At 38.1% G+C, this 17,585-nt stretch overlaps 1 protein-coding gene across 3 annotated transcripts in view; it reads right to left on the bottom strand.

The window, feature by feature from the left end:
• Positions 1-226: 226 nt before the first annotated feature.
• The window catches only part of LOC124872927 (formin-H), a 64,352-nt gene continuing 46,993 nt past the window's right edge, over positions 227-17,585 (bottom strand). The window contains exons 12-17 of one of the 3 annotated variants that reach the window (XM_047373366.1): positions 15,439-15,591; positions 10,922-11,051; positions 10,730-10,762; positions 10,465-10,562; positions 6,745-6,828; positions 227-759 (exon numbers count right to left, since the gene is read on the bottom strand). In XM_047373366.1, coding sequence (XP_047229322.1) covers positions 658-759; positions 6,745-6,828; positions 10,465-10,562; positions 10,730-10,762; positions 10,922-11,051; positions 15,439-15,591 — 600 coding nt within the window. In that variant the 3' untranslated portion in view covers positions 227-657. Of the gene's footprint in view, positions 760-6,744; positions 6,829-10,464; positions 10,563-10,729; positions 11,052-15,438; positions 15,592-17,585 lie in introns of all 3 variants that reach the window. The other 2 variants (XR_007039401.1, XR_007039400.1) reach the window with 2 other exon arrangements.

The following is a 17,585-nucleotide window of genomic DNA, read 5'->3' as shown; positions in this document are numbered from 1 at the left end:
TTGTATCCTTGAAGGTTTTCGCAGTCTTTTATTTGACCAACAACAGCATCCTAAGAAGGGCCAGCAAAACTCCACATGCTCCTAAAATCCCTAATAGAGCCTTCTTCCAAGAATAATCCCTGCGCAAGTGTTTCCAAAATGTCCTGATAACTGATTCACATGCTGGCGTGAAGCTTGGATAAAGAATTTCTATTTTTTGCTATCCCCATGGTACAGAGCCTTTGAATTTTCATATTTTGATATTTTTTTAATGTTGCTCACAGGATAAAAACATGTCACAACGGGAACTTAAGGATCTCTTTTTTAAAAAAAGGTGTAAGAAAAAAGATTTTTTCTGATTATGATTATTTGAAATGCTCCAGAAGTCATGAAATCAGAATATTAATGTTTCTAAATTATTACTTAGCATCCTTCAAATCTAACAATGTCTGTAGAAGACAGTACATGTAAGTATGACCATTACATGCATTGGGGTTTAGATTTGTAGTTTTGTTTTTTTGTGTTTTCTTTTTGTTTTACAAAATGAACAACCCAGATTGGTAATTGTGTAAAAATAGTTTTGACATTAATCATACCCACTACAGTGGGATCAGTGTTTCAGTTAAATAAGCCCCATAAAGCTTCTGCCTCACTAATTTGTGCCATCACAGTTTCAGCTCAAACTGTTTCAGCGTGTGCCCTTCTAAAGTCATGGAGGAACTGATAGATCATCCCAAACAGCTCCTGAGAGTCCTGATCCGGTGGTTCGCCAAATTTAACCTACAGAAAAAAAAAAAAACAAGACAAGATTACTTCCTTGAATATTCAGCTTGACAGCAATTACACTTCATGAGACCTTTGGGTCCCCAAAAACAGTTTAAGAATTAATAACTACATTTACTTTCATTAATGATCTGGTGTCTGAGTCGTCCATGTTCTTTCTAAGCATGGTTTCCTGATGTAATTACCTCATACACTGCCTCGGCATGCATTCATGTTCTTGAGTGCACTCATAAAATGAGCCAGACATGTTCTGCTTAATTATTACTTACCCCATGGTGGTTAAGGGTCATAGGCAAAGGAATTTCTTAAGTCAAATTTTATTCTGAAAGGGTCACAGTTGCTAATTGACTTATTGAATGCTATTGACTGCACAGATTGAAGTTCAGACCTGAGCTTCTCTGGCATTTATTTTACATTTCCCTATATTAACTTTCACAAATTAAAACAAAAAATCAACTAAACTTATTTTGTTAACACACTGACTGTCCTAAAGCAGAGACATCATTCTTTTTAAATACACAGTATGAACTTAGAAACTGTATCAAAGAGCCTTCAGCACTGCTGAGCTCCGTTAGACTGAGAACATGCTTATTCATAAATGTATATATAAGGGCCTGCTCTAAAAGTATCACTTTGCCAGAGACATCTTTAAATCTGATCCTTTTAAGGATGGACAAACACTGTAGTAATTATTAAATATTACAAAACTAGTAGCTGAACATTGCCCATAGGACAACTGTCTCCCGGTTCTCATTGTGCCATTCATAGTAAAATACATATTTTCCTCTCTGTAAGAAGGAGAAACATTCTCCATGTGTCCATTGTTTCCTGTCTGATTTCACATTTGTGGTAGAAGCAGCACTTGTGCTTGCAGGCGAATATTTTTGACAATTCTTTGCTAAAAAGATAACTCAGTTACATTAGATAGAGAACATCTGTGAACATCAATAGGCAAGTCACCCCACATTGGCTGTAATCTTAACCATTCCATTGTAGCTCTGTATGAATGTTTAGGGTTTGACCTTCTGGAAGTTAAATTTCTGCCTCATTTAAAGTATGTTGCAGCCTCTAACAGGTTTTCTTTCAGGATTGCCTTGTATTTATTTTCATCTTCATCATCTTCCTATCGACTTTGAGCCGCTTCCATGTTCCTGCTGAAGAAAAGCATCCCCACAGCCGGATGCTGCCTCCACCTTGTTTGACCATAGAGAAGAAGTGTTCAGGTTGCTGTGCAGGGTTAGTGGTTCACACGTTGTTTTGCATCTAAGCAAAAAAGTAAAGTTTTCTGTCTTGTTTGACAAGACCACCTTCTTCCACATGTATGCTGAGTTCCCTACGTGTCTTGTGGCAAATTGCAAGTGGTACTTCTAATGGCATTGTTTTATACAACATTTATTATTGCCACTCTTGTGGAGTACTCAGCTGATTATTGTTCTGTCAACATTTTTCCTCTGAAAACAACAGTCAAATCAAATAGGTAAAATAAGATTGAAAGCTCTGAAAATGAGTCAAGCCAAATATTGAATGTCACTATGCTGGTGTTGTTGCTTCATAATATTTGGCTTGAATTAAGCACAGAGCTCTTATTCTATTATACCCATCTTTTGGTAATGCAATGCAGGCCGTGCAATGCAAAGGCTGTGCCTACACAAATGCTAGCTGCAAGTCACGTTCTTTTCTACCTTGTGCTTAGTGCTTCTCTGAGCTCAGTTTGCTAATTTGGCCATTGTGAAACTGCCAGTCTGTAGATTATCTTTCATAGCATTAACTTGCTTCAAATGTTACTGAACCTAGAGTGAAAAAGAAGGAAGTACTTGAGAAGGAGCACTGGGTGCAAATATATTTAAAGGAGAAGTCTTGCAAGATACTCCTGTGGTGTTTGATTTAAAGGGATGTCACAGAATCTACAATTAAGACCTTACAGTGCCGTGAAACATTATGGGCTCCCTTACGAAATTCTTCCGATTTGCGTTTTTAATCCAATTTATATGTTTCAGATATTTAAGCTTATTTTTATTGCTGTGGGTCAACTGTTGTAGTGTTTTTAAATGTGCCTTCTAAATATGTTGGACCTCACTTAAAAATCAGATAAAAATACAAAAAACGCCGTTTCAAATGAGGATTTTATTCATTAAGGTAAAAAAGTTACCCAAACCAACTTGGCAAAAATATTTGCACCCTAAATATGATAAATAGTTGTGCTCCCTTGGGGACACCAGCTGCCGTCAAACAATAAGGCTAAGTGGCAATGAGTCTTTGACATCGCTGTAAAGAAAATTAGGCCCACTATTCTTTGCAGACCTGTTTTAATTCGACCCTGTTGGAGGGTCGGTCTAACATCATGGCACGGCATCTCAATTGGATTTAAGGCTAGGCTTTGACTTGACTATTTCAAAGCCTCCATTTTATTGTTTTAGCCATTCAGATTGGAATAAACTGGTGTGATTCAGATCATTGTTGTGCTCCTTAACCCAAACATTCTGCAGCTTTAGGCGGGGTTCTCCAAATCAAATGGTTGAACTACCTCTTCGATGGCTCATTACTGCCCTAGTTTTGTAAGATGAGCCATTCATTTGATTCAAGTGTATTGGAGTAGGAATGCATCTGAAAGCTGGAGGACAGTACCTCTCAATGACTGGAGTTGAGAACCCGGGCTTCAGGTCACAAATTAATGGCCCAGACATACTCTTTTAGGATTTGTTTGGAAGAGAGCAGAATTTAGGTTCCATCAGTTAAAAAATTCATCCAGAAGAAGCCAGAAGCAAACCAGCCCAGACTTTTATTCTACCACAACTATGCTTAACTATTGGTATGATGTTATTTTTGAGAAATTTTGTTAGTTTTACACCTTCGCACACTTTGTAAAAAGTTCCACTTTTGTCTCGACAATCCAAAGAATGTTTCCCCCAAAGTCTCAGGGATCATTTAGACTTGGTAAATGTGGGACCAGCCTCGGTCAGCAGTGGTTCTGGTCGTGATCCTCTCCCATGGATGCCATTATTGCCCGGTCTCTTTCTTATAGCTTATGAACACTGACTTAACTGAGGCCTACAGTGCTTTAGATGTTGTTGTTGGTAGTTTTCTGACTTCCTGGATGTCTGTGAGCAGACATACTACCTGTCCACAGAACACTAGGAAGTTGTATAAACTTGTTTAAGCCCACTTAAACAAGGCAAATTTTATTCCCCCTTAACTCTACTTTCTTCCAAAATCAGAACCGCTCTAAGGATGCTGCTTTTGAATCAAACAACCTTCACTCATTTAATGCAAATAATAACCTGCTAACCTTTCCAAAAGGGAAAGTTTGCTTTCATGAAGGGTGATATTTCCACAAAACTCCACCGAGTGGCTTCTCAGCCTTGCTCTGTGATTACTTTAACTTGAAAAATCCAGTGAACTTTCATGACACTGATTAAGTTCTCAACAGATCTTCCATGAAATAAAGGACGTGAGCACAGACTGTCAACTCTATTAAGCCTGGTACTCACCCTCAAGCACAGTTTTTAAATATCTTTTAACTTGTTTTGGTCGAAGAGTCTACACAAACTGCACACATGTTTCACCCAATTACACCCAATTATCAAACACTGATCCTGTGCTCAAGAATATCCCTTTGGATGTTGTTTTTTTACTTCTTTTACCCTTTTTTTTACTTTTGTCACTTCAGCTTTCAATATGTTCTAATGTTTGTTGTTTAAGGTTAAGAAAATAAGATATCTAGTTGTCAAAGATTCAAAGTGTGACACTGTTTTTCTGGTGTAGCTCCTAGCAGCTAGTATGTTACTAGCTTACTAAACAAAAAAACTGTCCTTTTCTGGGGGCCAACCAAACTATTTCCTGTCTTTGTGCTAAACTGAGCCTTCCAGGTGTGCATTACTATAAAACCCCAAGAAGCAAACATGCATATGTTCAAGCTCAATGAGCTTTTTTTTACTTCAAAAGTTAAAAAAAACAACAAAAAAACGGTTCGGCATTCTGTTAAAAAGGCCCCAAATAAGCTCATCCATCAGCAATATAAATGGGGCTATACAGAGATGCTGAGGGTCCCTCTGCATCCACTTCTGTGTGACTGTTTGAATTGCAGGGGAGACTTTCATTGGGTGTAATAACAATACAATTCCCTTGCTGGCCCAAAGCTCCATCTTGCACTATCATATCTCAGTTTTCAAATACAGCAGGAAGGGTGAGTGGACTCTATGATGATAGATTGTCCAAAGACATATGAAAATGATGAGAAACTTGGCTCTATTCTTGTATTGATTGTTTTTGGTGGGAAACTCTATACGGAAAAGACATTGCACCAGTTAAGATGTCAAAAGTGGGCCTGAGCTGAGGAAGCCTAATCGAGGTGGGTTGGTGAGCAAAAAAAATGTTCTTAATAGACGGAGTGATGAAAGATTACAAAGGGAGCGGCGTTTCCACAAAATCTGATAAATGTGACAGAGGAGTTTGCTTTATGGGAGATTTCTTGTCGAGACGAATGCTCAGAGGCGAGGGCTGTTCACAGACAGACTTATTGTAGCCTGTCACTGTTTCTAGAGGCCGGTGCACATCAGAGAGCACTTAAATCACAAATTCTTCATAAACTCTGTAGAGGCTTTTTGAAAATGACCATTCACCAAACACAACTAAAGCACATGTGCAAATAAAAAAAAAAGACGTTTAGAAATATACAGGGTAAATAACAAGAAAATGCACTGTGCATGAGTATATAGCCTCTTTTACTGTACTACACTGAAATAAAATTCAGCTCAACCAACTGCTTTCAAATTTTAGCAAGTTGGAATTTAATCTCAGAATAAATTATGCTGTTCTGGGAAGGCTTCAGAAATATATTGAGAACAACAGCAAACAAAAAGCTTTGTGAAAACCAAGGAGCAAAGCAGACCGGTGGGAACAGAGTTGTGAAGAAGCTTAAAGCAGGGTTGGGTTATTAAATATTCCAAGGCTTGAACATCTCACAGAACATGGTACAACTGCAAGCCAACAAAACATGGCTTTCTACCTAATATATCAGGCCAGGCAAGGAGAGCATTATTCAGAGAACCAGACAAGAGGTTGATGGTAACTCTGGAGGAGCTGTAGGGATCGAGAGCTCAGGCAGAACAATCCGTTGACAGGACGACTACTAGCTGTGAACTCCACAATTCTGGCCTTCATGGAAAATTGGCAAAAAGAAAGCCATTGTTAAATAAAGGTATATATATTTTGCTTTGCAGTTTGCCTAAAGTAATGTGGGAAATACAGCCAGAATGTGGAAAATTGTGCTTTGGTCAGATGAGACCCAAAATGGATTTTCTTTTTGCCCCAAATGACCCACGTGAGGCAAAAAAAAAAACCTGTACATACCATCTCCACATAAAGCATGTTGGTGGTAGCATCTTGCTGTGGGTTGATTTGATAGAAGCTGGTCAGAGTTGATAGGAAGATGGATGAAGCTAAATAGAAGGCATTCTTGGAAGAAAACCTGTTAGTCTCAAATCCTGTTCAGTCTCTAAGATGGAGGTCCACCTTCCAGCAGGACTACAAACCTAAACATACACAGCCAGAGCTGAAAAGGTTTAAATCAAAGCATATTCATGTAAATGCTTTGATCTAATAATTCAAGTACTGACTAAGAGGCTGATTACAAGGTAATCCACAACATGTATATGTTTCCTTCTACTTTAGAATTATGTTACTTTGTGTTGGACCATCAGAAAAATACAGTTAATGGTTGTTATGTGACGAAATGTGAAAACATTCAAGGGCTATGAATACTTTTGCAAGGCACTGTAGATTAATAACATGCATTATGGACACCTGGTGCATAGAAGTAACCTTGCCCCTTTGAAATATATGTGGCTCCAGCAGCATCGCATCAGGGAGATGAGGTGACAAATAATTGAAGAGGGCAATCTAGACACTACTAGGACAAGGAGTGTGGGCATCCATCCTTGAAGCTGTACAAAAGAGAGATTGAAACAATAACTCAGGGATTACCAGTATGGCAGAGTAGAGTTTCTTCATCTCGTCACAAGTCTTCGTCAGCATCTCGAGTTGCATATTGTACTTCTCAATTGCCATCTGCGATATTGGGAAGAGCACATGGAGCTTGTAAATTGTTCAAACCACACACACACCTCTATTCACTGTAAAACTGACCTGATTATAGAGCGGAAATTAGATAAAATAGAAAAACTAATTAAGGTCCACTGATCTAAAGATTCCAGGATGGTGAATACATTTTTATTTTCACATTTTTAAGAGTACATGAGATTATCTTTCTAAGAGACAACTGTGGATGATTCCAGCGTAATGCATCACATTTAGTAAAAACTTTAAGAAGATTTGTGTAGATGCTTAAACATTACACATAAGATACAGGGGTTGGAAAATAAAACTGAAACACCTGTCATTTTAGTGTGGGAGGTTTCAAGGCTAAATTGGACCAGCCTGGTAGCCAGTCTTCATTGATTGCACATTGCACCAGTAAGAGCAGAATGTGAAGGTTCAATAATCAGGGTAAGAGCACAGTTTTGCTCAAAATATTGAAATGCACACAACATTATGGGTGACATACCAGAGTTCAAAAGAGCACAAATTGTTGGTGCATGTCTTGCTGGCGCATCTGTGACCAAGACAGCAAGTCTTTGTGATGTATCAAGAGCCACGGTATCCAGGGTAATGTCAGCATACCACCAAGAAGGACGAACCACATCCAACAGGATTAACTGTGGACGCAAGAGGAAGCTGTCTGAAAGGGATGTTCGGGTGCTAACCCGGATTGTATCCAAAAAACATAAAACCACGGCTGCCCAAATCACGGTAGAATTAAATCTGCACCTTAACTCTCCTGTTTCCACCAGAACTGTCCGTCGGGAGCTCCACAGGGTCAACATACACGGCTGGGCTGCTATAGCCAAACCTTTGGTCACTCATGCCAATGCCAAACGTCGATTTCAATGGTGCAAGGAGTGCAAATCTTGGGCTGTGGACAATGTGAAACATGTATTGTTCTCTGATGAGTCCACCTTTACTGTTTTTCCCCACATCTGGGAGAGTTACGGTGTGGAGAAGCCCCAAAGAAGCGTACCACCCAGACTGTTGCATGCCCAGAGTGAAGCATGGGGGTGGATCAGTGATGGTTTGGGGTGCCATATCATGGCATTCCCTTGGCCCAATACTTGTGCTAAATGGGCGCGTCACTGCCAAGGACTACCGAACCATTCTTGACCATGTTTGGACCATGTGCATCCAATGGTCCAAACACTGTATCCTGAAGGCGATGCCGTGTATCAAGATGACAATGCACCAATACACACAGCAAGACTGGTGAAAGATTGGTTTGATAAACATGAATGTCAAGTTGAACATCTCCCATGGCCTGCAAAGTCACCAGATCTAAATATTATTGAGCCTCTTTGGGGTGTTTTGGAGGAGCGAGTCAGGAAGTATCACGTAGTGACCTGGCCACTATCCTGCAAGAAGAATGGCTTAAAATCCCTCTGACCACTGTGCAGGACTTGTATATGTCATTCCCAAGACGAATTGACGCTGTATTGGCCGCAAAAGGAGGTCCTACACCATACTAATAAATTATTGTGGTCTAAAACCAGGTGTTTCAGTTTCATTGTCCAACCCCTGTATATCAGAGATCACAGAATGAAAGGAAAAAGTCCTGTTGAAACATTTTGGACAAATAAATGTCAGATTATTCACATGATAGTAAATGGGTCAAAGAATGGCCTCACATAGACAGTTAGTTGCATTTAACACAGTGGAGACAAATTTTTGCAAATTCCACCTTATAGTAAAAGCAAAAGAAAACCTTTTGCACTGTTTAGCCTACATACCCAGAATAGGATTAAGATGCAGGTCAGAAAGATGCAAATTAACATAATTATGATGATGCATTGCTAAAGCTGTCTGCTCAGGACAAAAAACATGGAAACAGAACAAGAGATGTTTGTTTTTCTGATATATAGTTTCTGACAGCAGGTCTCATCTGCTCCCACATGGCTGAAGCAGCCAGTAATACATAAGTTTGTTTTTGCCTCTGTGCAGAAATTATTTAAAGGAGTTTGAAAGTTTCACCAGAAATCTTCATGTCCCCTTTCCTACCCATAGAGAGTTGTACTGGTGACAAAATTCAATTTGTTTTCACCCCCAAAGAATAATTATACAAGTGTGTTCTATACTGAAATCCAGTGCAGCTTCCTTTTTATTGTGAGTTAAGATACTGCTTTTGAATCAATTCTAATAAATAAATCATAATAATCTTTAATTTATTTATATATCTGCAGACTTAGGTTACATTTAAAGGATGTTGCTAAATAAGGTTGCATTATACAAGGAAAACATGGAATTGCAATACTATGGAATAGTCCGATAATGATATAGATATTGATTGTCAAAGACATGAATGGCATGCAGAGTGTGAATGCAGGGAACCTCAGATAAAATGGACTAACACATATTGCATCCAAGCAGTCCTTTCCAATTGTTGTATTGTAAGAATTAATACTGCCATGATAATTAGGATTTAATATATTGTACAGCTCTTAGACTGAGATTATGATTCTGCAAAGTGGCAAGAGAGGACAGTTTTAACATTACTATCAACATGATTAAAAAAAAACAAGCAATCTGAATAAAACTTTATAGCAGGTATAGTGTATCAGTCTTTGAGTGTGCATTTTTATTTAAGTCTCTTGCTAATATTGTCAGGAAGGTGGCTCTTGAAGTAGGACCCTAATGTAGATAGGCAGGCAGGAGCAGAACATTCATTTAAAAAGAATTGAATAAATAAAACGAAAACGTTCTAGGCAGGCATGAGGTGGCCAATCATGGAGCAACAGCAAAAACAGGCATGAACAGGAGCTTATATGGCAAGAAACTAGTAGTCATGGACAGGCGTGGCATGGCAAACGTATACTCCAGCAAGGAGTAAACAGAACAGAAGAGTAAATAAAGAGCATAGCACTGGCAAAAACAGGGAGACTGATCGGTATGAGGTAGGTGAACCGAAGGAAGCGGATTATGGAGTCAGTGGCTGAAAATAGTGATAAAACATTACAGAAATTGAACAGAGAAACAATGACAATGAAACCAAAAGATAACTCTAAAAGTAACAGAACTAATGTGAACCATAACCGGAACAAGAAAGAACCCAATGGGATGAACTAAAGCACCACCTGGAAAACATAAACAATCATGATCAGAGGGAGGATCCAAAAACTAAACTCAAACACCTTCAAATCATGACAGTTATGTGATTCCTAGTTTTATGTTTAGTGGTTTTTTTTCTGTTATAATAAATAGTATACACAAATAATAATTCTGCACAAACACAAAAATCATATGAGGGGTTCCTCAAGGCTCCAATTTCAGGCCACTTTTATTCAAGATCCACATGATACCCCTAGCTCAAATTACAAAGAGTACCACAACATATCTTGCAGTATTTACTCTTTATATTTCTGTGTCAACACTTGAACACATTCTCCTGCAGTCCCCAAGTGCCCAAAATGTACATACATCCTCCAGCTTAATGCAGGAAAGACAGAAATTATTGCTTTTGTTCCCAGGGTTGCCAGTGACTGTAGATTTCTAAAAAATAGAGTTGTTTTTCTCCACAGATTAAATGTTCTGAAAATAATGGTTTTATTTTCTATTAACTTTGGAGGGGCACTGTAAATGATAAAAATGTGGTTACTTCACCTTAAGATCTTTAGAGAAGTTTGGGTGATGAGCTCCACTGTTTCTCTTCCTAATGGTTTTTCTGTACTGAATGACTTTCTGCACTTCATTCTTCAGTACTGTAAAAACATATTCATACAACATGACATCCTGAACTGTAGGGTTTTCACAGAAATATAATGAGACAGCTGAATGTTGCTGTAATACTTTCTCACATATACCTCCAAATACATCAATATAGTGAACAACAGTCTTTGGACCCTGTAGTAAAATGTGATCTACTCACCATCCACTTCTGCGGTCAAGCCTTTGATGGAAGCTTTCCAGAGAAGAGGGGAAGAAAAAAAAACAACAGTGATATTAAATATGAATGCCCATTTCATTCAACAGCCATTAACTGAAAAGCACCTCGCAGATGTTTTTTTTGTTGTTGTTGGTTTTTTTTTGCTGTTTTGATCAAAACTTGATGAGCAAATACCTCCAGGAACAGTTTCAAATTCTGCCAAGTCCTGGGTAAAAGTGGCCAAGCCCGGTTCGTGCAACATAATCTGCTCCAGAAGGGCATGGAGCAAGGTGAAATTCTTGTCCCTCCCACGCAGCTGGGAAAGCTGATGACGGAGAAAAAGGAGACTGAAGATTGGAAAACATACTAGCTGACAGAATGTTTTTATTACTTTTAATTACTGTAATAATTTCCCCCTTTTACCACAGTGTTTTCTTATTTTCTTAGGTGCATTTGCAGTATATTGAAAAAGACAGACAAATCCCACTGAATTTAAAAACACATCTTAAAAGCAAATAGTTGATTAGAGAAAAATAATTTACCTTAACACCAACACAGAAAGTCAAAAATAGCTGTTAAATTATTCATGCAAAGGCAAAATTCATATTTTAGATTTTCTATTGTGCTTAACATCAAAGTGCCGCTTCTATAATATGGTTTAGTTTAACCTCAACTTTGAGACTCATGTTGAAATAAAATTGTTTAAGATATGACACCAGACTCATAGCTACCAGTGAGACACAAGCTGCCTATTTAGACAACAGATACAGCGCTCTGCACACTTTTTTTGGACCTCTGGTGAAGATGTGCAAAAAACCTTTATATAAATTTATGTTTTATCACAGAAGCATAAGCTCACGCTAAAATAATTAAGAAACAAAATCAACCTTTAATTTGAATACATTTATTTAGTAGGGAAGAAATTCAACATTAGGGAATAATTGTTTTTAATCATACCCCTGGAGGCACAAAAAGGTAACTGAAACTCTTTCTTATTTAAACTTTACTTTAATCTGATCAGTATTTGGGACCTTTCACTAAGAGATCAATTAGTTCATGTTTCCCTGGTGTGTCAGTGTGATGTAAAACTGAGGCCAATTTCATGTCCATGTCATGTCAAATGTAATTTGATCTTCAAAATTCAGGAAATGGCTACCAGAAAATAGCTACTCACCTAAATTGCTGCACATCCACAGGCAAAGAAGAAATATATATGTTTAAAACAACTGTAACTATGAGCATTGGCACCAAAGGGTAGACAAGGACTGAAGTTTATCTTACCACTTTGCACAGTGAGAATGATGGGAAATTAGGGGAGATTTAAAAATCCCCAATGCTTAATGCTGGAAAACTGCAACAAAACATTGCACCCTGGGGGTCACCAAGTAGCAACCATTAGATTACTATACGAGATCAAACATGGAAAGAAGTGGCCTTTTCTGCCCAAAGTGCACACCATGCCCAGAACTTGGTCACCCCAGGCATCTGCACAACCTGCCAGGAGCAAGAGCTCCCTACACGGAGAAGGATATCTGGGAAGAAATAAAAAATGAATATGTCGAAAGCACCACATGTCCACTGTTAAGTACAATAGAGAATCTGAGATGTTATGGGTCTATTCCTGTTCCAAAAGCCCTGGGAAACTTGTTAACGTGAGTGGCATAAAAAACATTTTGAAATACTTGGAGATTTTAAATAAAAAACCTCTTGCCTCACAAGAAAATTAAATGGGTCCTCATTAGGCCTTTCAGTTAGATAAATGACCCCAAATAAATGTCCAGATCAAGACACATTATAACAAGACAAAGCACAACTATTAACAATGGCCTTTTGTGGAACAGTGACTGCTACTTCTGCAGAGAAGCCTGTGTGGATGTGTCGTTGGAGCCAGCACATTAAAAGTTGGATGAAATGTGACCATTGCGGACGTTTTGAAAACCATCAGATACATATCTGATTTAGTACCACATTTGAAAGTGGCACAATTCAGATTTGTTTGGAAGTGAAAAGATCAGAATTGGGCCGTTGTCAATGGCATGAAAAAGTTGGATTTGAGTGGCATTTACCTGCAGTGTAAACATAGCCTATGATGTCTTATTGGTAAAGGCAGGTTGTCTTAAGAACTAACAGCAGGAGTGCCAATAACTGAGGCACTGGTGATTTTGCAAAAACAAAAAAATTTTATATATATAATAACATTGTACGACAATAAATAAAAAACAGAGCAAAACAAAGCAGCTGCCATAGGTGTCATTATACTGATAGAAAAATATAATAATTTGATGTAAATCATATAATGAATTAGCAAAAATCTGATAGATTGTGAAATAAAATGTTTTTAATGGTTATAATTATGATAAAATAATAATGATGACAAAACTCCGGCCATCTCAGAGTCGGTATTGGCACATAATTGAAATTCATAAAAGATTTATCTTATCCCTTAACAGCCTCAGTCTTTTTTTTTCCTTTCTAGGTTAAGTTGTTTACCAGCTTAAGCCTCTGAGTGCTACATATGCAAGACCTGCACCAAGTATTGATGCTCACAAGCAAAAAAAAAAAAAGATCTGAGATAACCTCGATGCATTTTCTTGAAAGCGGCTGGTCATTAATTTAAAGAGAGTCTGTCCTTAGCAGCACAGTTTACTTCTCTCAATTAGACCTGGCAAGACCTCTGAGGGAATACAAGGTCTCTGCTTTATTAACGGAGCCGAGGACGCTTTACTTCTGAGCCCAGAACACTGGCCCTCAAACTCCCCCAGCAGAGGGAGTCACACTCCAAAGTGTAGTACAAACTAAATTCAGAGGAATTTGAAATAAAACCCACTGGCATCACCTTGTCACAGAGAAAACCTTTGCATACGTTAACTAAATCAGCATTGAAGAAGTATAACATCTTCAGTCACCAAGAGTAGACTTCAAGGTGCGTTCCTCTAGGGGCATATCATTTGATGTTTGGCTCTATTTCTCTAGTAATAAAGTGGCTTAGGCACCAAACCCAAATCATACTCTCTCTTGAAATATACATTTCAGCTAAAACATACAATTTAAAGACACACAATAAAAGAATTTCGGTCTTATTACATCGACATGATCGTTAAATGTTTGCAGCACGCTAAAAAAGGATTTGCTCCCTATTCCTTCTGTTTTTGCTTTTTTGTTAAATCTTTCAGAGGTGTGATTGATTGATGGCCTGAGAGACATTAACCAACTTCAGATCTGGCTAACTGTCAGCTGAAAGGTCTGAAAACATACACCAAATGATTTAAATGTTATGTTACGTCATGTTTGGACAGTTCGCAGAAAAAAATATTTAAGTGCATCAATGCAAATAAATTCTTGAAGTGGGTTCATTTAATGACCTTTCTTCTTGCTAGATACTACAGTAAACTTTTCCTTCAATAAGCCAGGCTTTGCCCTCATTCTAAGGTGCCCTGAAAAGGTATTTGCCCCTGACAGATTTCTTCTCTTTTCACATCAGATGAAACCGATTTTTATATCAGACAAGGATAACCAGAGTAAACATAAACCTACCAGGGACTACAGATGATATTGCAGTCATATCAACAGGATAGTCTCAGTTTTTTTATTACTGTGCATTTTCACTTTTTTTAATAAATTGTGTTTAGCCATGGGGGCAATATTTTTACATAGGGCCAGGTTTGCCTGGATTTATTTTTGCCCTTAATAAATGGACCCATAATTAAAAAGATGCATTTTATGTTTACTCTGGTTATCCTTGTCTGATATACAAATCAGTTTCATCTGATGTGAAAAGAGAAGAAATCTGTCAGGGGCAAATACCTTTTCAGGGCACCTTAGAATGAGGGCAAAGCCTGGCTTATTGAAGGAAAAATTTACTGTAGTATCTAGCAAGAAGAAAGGTCATTAAATGAACCCACTTCAAGAATTTATTTGCATTGATGCACTTAAATATTTTTTTCTGCGAACTGTCCAAACATGACATAACATAACATTTAAATCATTTGGTGTATGTTTTCAGACCTTTCAGCTGACAGTTAGCCAGATCTGAAGTTGGTTAATGTCTCTCAGGCCATCAATCAATCACACATTGACAGTGTAAATCAAAGGAAGCAATGGGGTTGATTTGTTCCTAACATATTCTGGATGTTTCCAACTTGTGATCGTCTATAACCTTTTCATTTGTGTGCAGTTTGTTGGAAAAATCAAAGGAAAAACTAAAACTTAAGCAACAGCAGAGGAGCTAAGGGTTGGCTTTCATCCTGGCAATACGCTCTTAAAATTGTTATAGTTATTAGAAATGAATCTGCTTTTTTTGGTATTTTTCTCAGGTTTCAGAAACAGCTATCCACACACTGTGATACCTCCAGGAGGTAAGAATGTCATGTAAAGCTTTCTTGGTGCAAATGTGAAACCATAATGTCTTAACCATGAAACATTAGCTCTGAGCAGACCTTGCTTTTTGTTAGACATACATTTTTGCTTGATGCAAGATCAACCGACTCCACTTTACGATCTAAGGCACAAAGAACACTCATGTCCTTATTTTGTGAAAAGTTTGATTTCTCCTGTGGAGCCGGGCGGTGACACAATCACAGACCTGACTGAATCTACCTGGCTGAGAGAAAACTGCAAGAAGCTCTGGGACCATGCTGTGTATGTCAATGAGCAGAGCTATTAGGCAGAGGCGAAACTCAATCAAAGGTCAGACAAGTGTGTTGGAATCGTACTTTGGTTAAGGACAATAGGCGGAATCCCTTGGCCTTTTCCTTTCCGGCGTTCTCATTCAGGTAATTGCCAATAGCGAGGAGGTACTCCAGTACAGTAACAAATGACCTGCAGTTGACCAGCTGCTTGCACATTCGGATCTTCTGGTTAATCAGCTGCAAGACAAACACACGGAACACAGACCAAAGTCATTTGTTTGTTAATCAAGCTCCCATATCACGCTCATGCTCACTCATTCATTTGTTCATAGAACTGCGTTGTGAAATGGAGGTAGCATCAGGCTTTTTAGACTCTATACATTGACAGTCAACAAAAATCATTCAAGTAATTTTACAATCCAAATATTAACACCCTTCCTTATCACAGCACCTCCTTAGACCTCAGAAAATGAATAATCAGTACCCTGTTGATTATTATTTATGCATTTGTGTCAAGTACAAATATCCCCCTAGAATATCACACAATTTCCATGTTTAACCATCTCTGAACAGATCCTGTTGAATATGGATAGGAATCATGCTGGAGAGAAATCAAAGTGGGAATTTTAGGTTTTGCCAATGGTGTATTAGTGGAAAAAGGGAGTAGGTGCTATGGGAATTACAGCACTTGTAAAACTTTTTTTTTTTTCCAAATATGGCCCATGCCAGCCAGCACCAACAATCCTGCCATATGTTCCTATTTTAAGAATAACCTCCCTAAGCCTACCACTGGGACAGTCTCAATTAAACCAAGGAGAAAGCAGATATCCAGCTACATCATCTAAATGGGCTCTGCATAGGATCATCTGTAAGACTGTGAAAAACTACTGTACTTCAGCAGCAACCAGCTCAGCTCAAAACTATTTCAAATGCTTCCATTGGACCTTTGAAAGTTGTATGGAAGTGAAATTGTACCAAAAATAGGAAACAGGAGAATACATGTATATTTTTGTCATTTTTATGAATCATGCTGCTATTCCTTTATAGGCACGTGTTAAAAATGCCTAACATTTGTTCTAATTCTCTGAAAACATCACAATTAAAGTTAAGCCCAAAATTATTTATACACCTGGCAGATTTAGGTTCAAACTAATCTTTTAATTAAGAGCCCTGATTTAAATCTGTGGTGGGAGTTAAAGCTTAGGATGATGGCAAGGAGACCTTCCAACCTCATTGCCAAAGAAAAGTCATTGAAATACCAGTAAAGACATGTGAAAAGCTGGTCAGCAATTATAACAAGGTTTTAAGTGCTGTAATGTCAAAAATGATTTTTCTATTTATTATTGGGGAGGGTATAAATAATTTTTGATGTGCCATTTTAATAAAATGTAAAGAAAAAGAGACTTTCTTTTCCATATTATTACTTCTTTTACATTTTTTATAAATTTTTGCAAGATGCCTATCTCATTCCCTTCGTTTCCTTACTGGAACGATCCATTTGCAACAAAATAAAAAAACAGCATCAGCCCCCTTCATGTTGCTTTAAATTAACACCCATGGTCACATTTTCTCACTTGTCATATGAAATGTTTAATTTGAATCTGTGATTTTACCTCAACAGGGCATTCAGTCCCAACAAAAAACAAATAAAGATGCTGGAGCTTTTGTCTCTCTGTGACTCTGAATACATTCAGCGGTGAAGTTCCTGAAAACGTTGCACTTGGTATTGCCATGGTGTGCATCACACCTTCAGGTAGCGGCTCACCGTTTGCTGGATCGCCAGCTTACACTGTGGGCCTTTAATACTTTCTTTTACATTTGGCATCAAACTGGACACATCAAATGGTTTAAAGACTGAGCCTGGTCCACAACTCAAAGTAAAACCTGTCATCCTGGAAACATCCTGAAAAAGCCCATCCCAGGTGAAAAGCATCCCTGGTTCGTGACTCTGTTCTCTCTCTGACAGGTGGCATTTAAATCATCTCAGTGTTCAGGCCTTATGAAAGTCGTTCCCTGAGAATACGGGGATTTAGGGTATTTTAAGCTAATAGGACACTAAACTTTCAACACAATATAGAGGGAAATACTGAAGATTAAGGATCAGGGTTATTTTTCCCAAGCACATGCATGCAAATCCCATAGTTAAGATTGAGTGACCTTTTTCAAATAAATCTGAGGCAGGAGGGAGAAAAAAACAACAAGAGCAGGGAGCCAAGAGTAAATTGAAACTT

This window comes from Girardinichthys multiradiatus, chromosome 1 (genome assembly GCF_021462225.1).
Source record: "Girardinichthys multiradiatus isolate DD_20200921_A chromosome 1, DD_fGirMul_XY1, whole genome shotgun sequence".
Lineage (NCBI taxonomy): Eukaryota > Metazoa > Chordata > Actinopteri > Cyprinodontiformes > Goodeidae > Girardinichthys > Girardinichthys multiradiatus.
The sequence above is the reverse complement of the archived record's forward strand: the minus strand, read 5'-3'. Positions and strand labels throughout refer to the sequence as shown.